Source organism: Octodon degus, unplaced genomic scaffold (assembly GCF_000260255.1).
Source record: "Octodon degus isolate 3935 unplaced genomic scaffold, OctDeg1.0 scaffold00004, whole genome shotgun sequence".
NCBI classification, from domain to species: domain Eukaryota; kingdom Metazoa; phylum Chordata; class Mammalia; order Rodentia; family Octodontidae; genus Octodon; species Octodon degus.
Window position 1 is genome coordinate 31,578,307 of NW_004524580.1, and position 8,895 is coordinate 31,587,201.

Genomic DNA, 8,895 nt, shown 5'->3' on the forward strand with positions numbered 1-8,895 from the left:
ATATCTCAATGTGGTTTTAATTTGCATTTCACGAATGGCTAGTGATGTGGAGCATTTTTTCATATATTTATTCGCTTCTTTAATTTCTTCCTCTGAGAAGTGTGTGTTCATCTGGGATGCCCATTTCTGAATTGGGTCTTTAAATTTGGGGGCCCTGGTGTTTTTTAGTTCTTTGTAGATTCTAGAGAGCAGACCCTTGTCTGAGTACTTATTTTGAACATATCTTTTTAAGTTAACACTTGGTAGCTGCAGGCATTCTACAGTAGATCCTTAGGACCTACTCGCCTTACTTAGCCAATATAACCAAAAGCTTTGGACCTACTACCACTCTCTCCTTCCCCCACCTTCCATTTCTGCTATGTGCTTCCTGGTAGAAGTGAGATTATGCAGTGTTTCTTTCCTGTGCCTGCACTGTTTCGCTCTGCATCGTATCATCAAAGCCAACCCACATTGCTTAAAAGTCGCAGGCACAGATTCTCTATCGCCACCTTCGCTCCCATCCGCACACAGCAGGAGCTCAGAACGCGTCTGTGTCCTGGCTGTCCTGAGTCACATGACGGCAGACACAGGTGGGCACATTTCTCTCTGAGCTCCAGATTTTAACTCCTTTGGGTGCATTCCCAAAAGTAGGGTGGACGAGCGGGTAGGACGCTAGTCCTGTTTGTAATCTTTTGAAGAACTTGGCTCTGCTTTTTCACAGTGACCGTACCAATATACATTTCCACCAAGCATGCGGGGGCTCCCTTTCCTCCACATCCTAACCAACACTTGTCGTCTTCAGGGCTTGTGACAGTAGCCATCTTACCACATGCGCAGTGCTGTCTCCTTGTGGTTTTGATTTGTCTTTCTCTGACGATTTGTGACAGAGAACAATTTTCATATACCTGGTGGCATCTTGCATGCCTGCTCAGATTAGTTCCTGAGAAGACACTCACTTGTGCCTTGGGCTCTTCCTTTGCCCACTGGGGTAAAGAAATACCCCTTCTAGTGTTCTCAAGCATACTGAGAAAAATGCCACTTCCACCTCTGGCTTGATTGCCTGCAAAGCAGGCAGCTCTGCTGTTAACCAGCTACTTTGGGGGGCTGGTTTAGGAGATGACCCTGCACTCGCCTTCACACCACTCTTAGCAACAGCCTTCCGCGAGGAAATGATGACAACGCAAGGCCATCTCTGGGAACACTCGGGGCTGCCCAGGAATAGGGCAGGCAGGCAGGCAGAGGCCTCCGTGAGGAGAGGCTGGGCTCTGCCCCCCACAGCACCACTCTTGTAGAGCTGTACATCAGCTAGGACGGGAAGCTGCTGAGAGCGACCTGTCGTCATGTCTCCTGCCGGGAGGACATCAGGGCAGATGTTGGGCCCTACAGATCAGTGTGTGCTACAGGAGCCTCCACCTGTAGAACATTCATAATAAATATGCCGAAAGCAAGCAATAGATTTGTTTCTCTGGGCCTAAGTTCTTCTGCATTGTGCAGCTCCTGGTTTTTGTCTTCTTGCCTTGGCCACCAAGACACTCACTGACAAGTCTGAGGCCCACCCCCTGCACGTGCTGAGGCGTACCATTATTTCTTTCCTCCGCTAAGCTCATTTCTGATATCATTTTAATTATTTCCATCTATCCTCAGTGTCTCTTGAACTTTAAGTAAATAAACTCTGAAAGATACAGTAGACACTGGGAAAAGGAAAGAATCTGTTCAATGGGAAGGAGAAACTGAGATGAGCAAGAAGGCAATAGAAAAAAGGGGAAACGCTATATTTGTGTATATCCAGGATAGCTGGGATGATTGTACTGCTAATTTCTGTTGCTCCATTGAAAGGAGCAAGAAACACTTTTTCTTTTTTCCCCAATTTTATGAGTTTATATTTGATAAACTAAACAACTAATTTTAAGATAATATTATGTAATACAACAACCATTATCAAATTCTAAAAACCTCATGATTTAGTTTCTCTCTACCTAGAAAGCCAAATATGTTCAATCTGTATTTTTTAAAGATAGGATAAGTAGCTAGGTAAACACCCAGGGCAGCCCACCACCGAGTTCACTGCACTGCTCTCATCACGGGTTGACCCCTCTCTCTGTTCTCTCAGGTACGACGTGGCCTTCATGGTACACAGGCTGTCTCTCCCCGGATGCCGCTACACCTGTCAGAGAGACTACCTCCAGCCACAGTGCTGCCCTGGCCACTGGGGCCCAGACTGCATGGGTAAGTAGCACAACCTGGGACTCTGACACTGCAGCGTGAGGCCCCATTTCATGTAAAATCAGCATGCACAGAGCCCAGTAGAAGCCCTGATTAAAGTAATATGACCAAACTGTACACAGCTTGTAAAGTTTGGAAACCTATAGAACATCTTTTTCTAGAAATTTCCATCTCAGTCTATATGTATAAAATATTTCATGCTTCCTTAGTTTTTATAAAGAAGTCATCCCAGGAATGGAGGCACATGCCTGTAATCCCAGTACTCTGAGAGGCAGAGGCAGGAGACTCTTACATTTAAGCCCTGACTTGGTAACCCAGTAGCACACTGTTTCAAAGTTGAAAAAAAAAAAAAAACCCTGGGAACGAAGCTCAGTATAAAGGCCCTGAGTTCAATCCCCAGTATCAAAACAAAAATTCCCCAAAACAAATCACTTTACTGTAGTTAGAGACCTTCCTAAGAGAATTATTTTCTAATTCAGAAAAAGGGATAATTAAAGGAATAATCAGTTGTTCTAAGGATAATTTAGCGAAGAAGATGCTAGGCAGTTAAAGATATTTTTAAATTGTACACAGGGTCTCACTACGCAGTTCAGACTCATAGTGATCCTCTTATCTCAGCCTCTTCCGGGGTGGAACTACAGATATTTGTCACCACACCAGACTTCAGTGGCCAGCAGGGCATGTGGTACCAGGGGTCCTTGCATTTTCCAGGCAGTCGCTTAGACCACTGAGCTATCTCCCAGTCCCAAAACATTATCTCTTTCTTTGTGTATGTGGCTGACTCAGCCTACCCTGTGGGCAGGGCTTAAACAGCATGTGGTGCCAGGGATCAAACTGCAGTCCAAGTGAGATTGAATAAGCTTGCCTAAGCAGACACTTTAGATCACTGAGCTATCTCACCAGCCCAAAATATTATTTCTTTAACAAAAAATTTCATGGCCAGCAAGATAGCTCAATGGACTAAGCACCTGCTTAGGCAAGTGCAGGGACTAAGGTTCAATCCCCAGCACCACATGCCACATAGGCCCCACCCCCAGGCACACTTAGTTGGCCACTGAGACCAGGTGTAGTGGCTCATGCTTGCAATCCCAGCTCTGAGGAGGGTAAAAACAGTAAGATCACCAAGTTCAAGCTGCATAGTGAGACCCTGCACCAAATACACAAAGAAAAGGGAAAAGAAAAGAAAATTTTTCACTATAACTCAAAGACTACAGTATATAACCATTAAATATTACAAAAATTTAAGTCTTAAGATAGCATGTCAAATTCTATGACATTCAATGTACAATGTTTTAATGAAAAAAATTCAAGATCACTGTACAAAGTAACACACATTACAAGTAGGTATAGAAATTAATTCTGAAGAGTTTCTACAACTAGTTCCTAGCAAAAACTAGGAAAACTTAACCTGTGCTAGACTCAGATTTCTGCAGTCAGACCTAGTATATGTTAGGTGAAATTGAACTTTCCTCCTTGCTATGGGTCATTTGTGCTCAGCTTTGTTGGGATATGCAAATTATTTTAAATCTTCCCCTGTTTTGGTAGTCAAAACCAGAAATTGAAATTGATGCATTCATTGCTTGTTCCCTATCTTCTAAGATCTAACAAAAATACTCTTTAAGATCATTGTAAGAGGGGAGATGAGATTGTCTTACATTCTGCAGTATTTTTCCCCTGGTTAAAGTAATATGACCAAATTGTATACAGCTTATGAAGTTTGGAAATATAAAAAACAGAAAACTATCAACTTACATTTTCTTCCAGGTGGGGGACCTTGAACATTTTGACTTATTTCACGCTTGACATTTTTCTATATAACTCCTACATCACTGAGCCCACACTCCATGGACAAAGCCATCTTCTTTCTTTCTCACTAATGGTGAGATGGTTACACAGTGATGACTTCCACTTGTTCACCAGGACTGACATTAGGTGTCAGAGAGGTCCTGCGCTCTGCCTTATGCAAAGGAATTCCTGGAGCAAATCTTTAAGCTAGATAGATTTATTTGCATTTTGCTTATGAAGAATCAGACATCTGAGCATTACTTCGTGCAAGTTTCCTTTGGGGATGTGAAGAGATGAGGTGAGGTCGGGCTCAAGTTCAAGGCTTCCTGCCACCAAAGGCTTGGTCTTGTCTTCTTTGCCTCATTGCCTGAAAAAGAACTTGTCAAGAAGAGAAAGGGAGAGAGAGGGAGAAAGGGAGGGCGGAGAGAAGGCGAGAGGGAGCGAGAGTGCTCCTCCACATTGCCTTCTCTCCTCCTCCACTGGGAGGCCCTTCCAGTTTTCCAGTCACTGCCTAGAGCCTGTTCCTTGTCCTGGGAAGGTCAAGGGTTGGGGTCTTGACGTCCTGGTCCTTCTCTCTGCTACCCACCAGGGTGGGGTTCCACCCATCATGCTGGTGCTAGGTATTGCTAAGAGCTTAGTACATCAGGGTCAAGTGCAAAGATTCAGTGTCTTTAGAGTGATTAGCCTTGTTGGGGACTTTAAAGCAATTAGCCTGGACCTCCAGATTTCAGGGGCTTTTTCTCTCAGTTCTATGTATGGCCATGAGCTTTGAGTTCTTACAGACATCCCAGTAGAAGAGAAAAAATGTTTAGATTCACGTCCCTATTTCTAACCCATGGAAACTAATCCACTGCTAAGTTAGGAATCAGGAGCACTGTAGACAAGAGCAGACTTTGTCTAGGGTCAGCAACAAAAGTCAGCATGTCCAACAGGATGAGGGACGGACCACAGCCAGCTGGACAAAGGACACAGCACCTGTGGCCAGGATTCAGGTCTGGTACCTTCAAACAAACACGTCCTACTTCTGCCTCCATCTCCTCACCAAGTGAGGGAGAGATGCCCTACTTTACAGGGCTGTAGGTGGGATTCTCCCAGCACTAATCCAAGTGAAGAAAGGGGCTTTAAGAAGAGTCTAAATGGGCTTCACGCTGTGCTGTTGTGCTCTGCACAAGCGAGTACACTCTTCCACATCCAGGACCAGGAGTGTCCAACAGAGTCTTTGAATGATGAGACATTTCCTTCAGAGAGGTCCCAAGGTCAGAGCAGCAAAACCCATGAAGACCGAGGCTAGGACTTCATTCCTGTTGTCCTCCCTTTGGGGCCAAGGGTATTGCCCTTTGTCTTCATATTCCAAACACATGAATTGTCGTGTAAGGCTTCCTTCCTTCCACTCAGGAAAAAAGATAAATCCTCAGCTTGGCTGCATCCCCTCACACTCGAGTGATGACAAGCACCATCATACCTGTAACTTTACACTTCCACCAAACAAGGCCTTGAGGGAGCTGCTGACTGCACCCCCTACCCTGGAGAGGAGGCGTGTGCCCAGCCTCCGCAGGTGCTGGCTCGCTTTACCACGCAGCCACACACATTGTTACCAACTCAGGGTACTTTGGAAACCATATTTGTGGAGCCTTCCTCGAATAAGGAAGGAAATTCGTGAACAGTGCTGAGACCGGCTCAGAAAGCCACAGTGGAAAAGTCATCCCTGTCTTCTAAAGTACAGAATCAGGCATGAATTCTCACACAGCGCGGGAGGTAGTAAAGTGACCTAAGACGGGTCTTCTTAATTGAAGTTAGCCTGCTGCTCCCAACTAAAATTGGTGCTGCTTTAGCAAATGGTGTTTTCTTATTAGGGCAGAAATAGTTCTAACTTTGAAACTTAGTCATATTTCAATAGCAAATATGATACTGAAAGAGAAAGATTTTTTTTTCAGTAGTGGAGATTGAACACAGGACCTTCACGCTAATGTCAATTCCATTCTCAGTTCGTGTTTATTTAAGTTTTTTGTTGTTGGTGGTTTTTGGTGGTTGTGATGGTGGTGGCAGTGGTAGTAGTGGTTGTGTGGTGGTGGTGGTGGTGTGGTTGTTTGGGGACACAAGGTCTCACTAATTCCCTAAATTGCCCAGGCTGGACTCAAACTTGTAACCCTCCTGCCTCGGCCTCTCAGGGAGCTGGGTTTAGAAGCATGCACCACTCTAGCCAACTTGAAATGGAGTTTTTCTTCGTACATCTTGTTCTTTTCATTGCCCTCTGAAGTTGTAGGCCTTGCACAACAACTCTAAGCAGTAGAACCCCGGTGTATGCTGAGAGGTCACACCCAAACTCCACTGCGGCCAAAACAATATTATTTCAGAGATAAATGGTCTTGATTTTTTTGTTGCCAAACCCTCCGAAGTCCTCAGCGCTGGTTTTTCACACTGCACAGTGGCAAGTGGCAGACGATGCAGACCTTAGGCCGTTCTTTCTGACTTGCTTTTTTTTTCCTCTGAGCGACAACGCTGCTTTCACAGTCAGATCTAGCTCGCTCCGGTTTCCACAGCCAGAGGATTACATCCAGGGCTCCACAGGTACTTGTAGGACCTGCTTCCTGCCGGCCCCATGCTCTGAGGCTTTAAGCAAAGGCAGTGATGGGAACAGGCACCCCTGGGTCTCCTAGGAGATCGGGTCGCGGGCATCCCTGGCCTCTCGCTCAGCAGGAAGCTGACTGTCTGCCTCTAGGAAGCAGACTGGCTGACGATTTGCTGACGGCTCACACGGCCAGATCTGCCGCGTGGGAAAAGCCGTGACACAAGAGACCAGGGCTGGAGTGGCGGTGATGAGACAGAAGTGGGGGAAGGCCTCAGTCCTACCGGCACCTCCAGCCTCAGTGTCTCCGAAGTGCCCCGGTAGCACAGCCTACGCTGTCTCCCTCCAGGGCTAGTTTTATCTTCTTCAGTCCTAGCTGGGGTGAGATGATAGGAAATGATCTGAGAAGCAGGAAATAAATGTATCCTTTTGCCTTACAAATGTTTTTAAGTACCAAGCAAGTATTTTTACGTATCTTAAAATACTCTATTCAGGCCATGAAGTGAGGAGTCCCTGTACATTCTCGCCACTTTCCTCTGATGTTCTCCCCAAGGGTGGCCAACCCCTAGGAAGCAAGCATTCATTGAGCACCCACAATAGGCTGCCCGTGCTCACGTATGTGAGAGTGCCCACTCCAGGTCACGTGTGTCGTGAGTCCCTAACCCCAAGAGGCTGCCAACACAAGAGCAGAAGAGGGAAAGCAGCTGTCCCTGGGAGCCCAGGTGAGGACTTGGAGGAGTCGGGCAGTTTGTCCCGTGGGCTGAGCGGCTGACCCTAGTCGCCCCCAAAGCCTGGCCTCCATGCAGCGTCACACCAGGGTGGAGGGCTTCAGCATAGGAACATGTAGAGCATGTTCACTGCCACACCGTGGGTCTCTGCTGTGGCCTTTAGCCCACTGGGTTGCAGGACACTAGAAGGCAGCGTGGGGGTAAAAGCAATTCCTACTAGGAAAACGGACACAGTCCTTGCAGAGCACTCTGTACAGAGGCTCAGACAGACATTAGCAAACAGCCTTCAGTCTTAGCACTGGCAAACGCCCCATGACCCATGCAAGGCTGGAAGGTTGCACATTTCAAAGAGCAGAACACACCGGAGGCTCTGAGCTTCACAAATAAGCACCCTGGCAGCCTCGCCAGCTCCTCGCAAACCGCATGCAGCAAGAGGTGTGCAGACTCCTTTTTGTCCTGGATGATCCTTATTTTATTCTCTCATGAAAACATAGAGAGAAATCATGGTTTGTTTTGAAGATAATCCCAGACACTTAATGAATGTTGAATAAATCAATCTAATTCAATCCATAGCTTGTAAAAAAAAAAAAAAAAAATCCTGTAAAATACTATAAGCAATCCAAACAGGGGCACAATGACAAGACTTTAGTGCCAGGCACAGCTGGCCAAGAATCTTATCTCTGAACCTATTGGCAAAGCCATCTAACTGCCAAACTTTCCAGGCTTCAGTTTCCTCTTAGATAAGATGGTGACGACAACCATGTCACAGTATCACTGAACAGGGTCCACGTAGGTCCCCCAAAGAGGATACAGGGACCCCAAGCTGCCACACGCAGTCGGTTGGTTGACTCTTGTCAAAGAAAAGGTCCCCATGTGCAGCTGGTGAGCCCCAAGGACGGGCACCTTTGGTTTATCCTCGTTTGCTCTGCTCCCCACATCTGGTGTCTGGGGGCTCTAACAATGGGCAGTAGGGGTGATGCGGGTGATGCAGGAGTTTCCTAACGTGCTCAGAGGCTCTCTCTTGCCTCTTGCGTGCGGCTAGGCCCTCCAACAGGAGAACTGAGACTGGGATAGAGAGGGGAGACATTAGTAAGAGGGGCGGTTGGCCAGGGAAAACCGGAAGGAAGCCAGGGGGCGCTGTTACACTGCGACACAGCTCTGCCCGGCTGAACCAGAGAGGACGCTAGGCGGACACATCTCTGACAGCGTGCAATCTAGGACAGTTCGGTGACACTGAAGGGAAGTGATCCCTCCAAAGCCACCCAACATGGGAGCCCTGCGACTTGCAGCAATGGGCCTGCAGCAGGTGCCTGCCAGGCTTGCTTTCTGGGCAGAGGCAGTAGTGGGAAGCGTGGCTCTGTGCACAAAGGGTGGATTTTGAGGTGCAGTCATGTGCTGCCCCACAACCTTCAGGGCCAGTGACCACCACACTCACAGTGGCCTGGGCATACATGGTTCTTTTTTTTCCCCCATAATTTTATTGAGAAACAAATAGCAATGAGACAGGTTCAAACCAAATTGGTAGGACAGTTTCAATAATTAACACATTGCATACATTCTTCCTAGTGTTTCATTGCTGTACAAGATGCGGACATGATATCCTATTTACAAACA

At 46.8% G+C, this 8,895-nt stretch overlaps 1 protein-coding gene across 2 annotated transcripts in view; it reads left to right on the top strand.

Annotated features, from left to right (window-relative positions):
• Stab2 (stabilin 2) overlaps positions 1 to 8,895 on the top strand; it is a 157,510-nt gene that overhangs the window by 6,776 nt on the left and 141,839 nt on the right. For both annotated transcript variants that reach the window (XM_023716932.1, XM_023716933.1), the window contains exon 3: positions 2,090 to 2,205. In XM_023716932.1, coding sequence (XP_023572700.1) covers positions 2,090 to 2,205 — 116 coding nt within the window. The remainder of the gene's footprint in view (positions 1 to 2,089; positions 2,206 to 8,895) is intronic.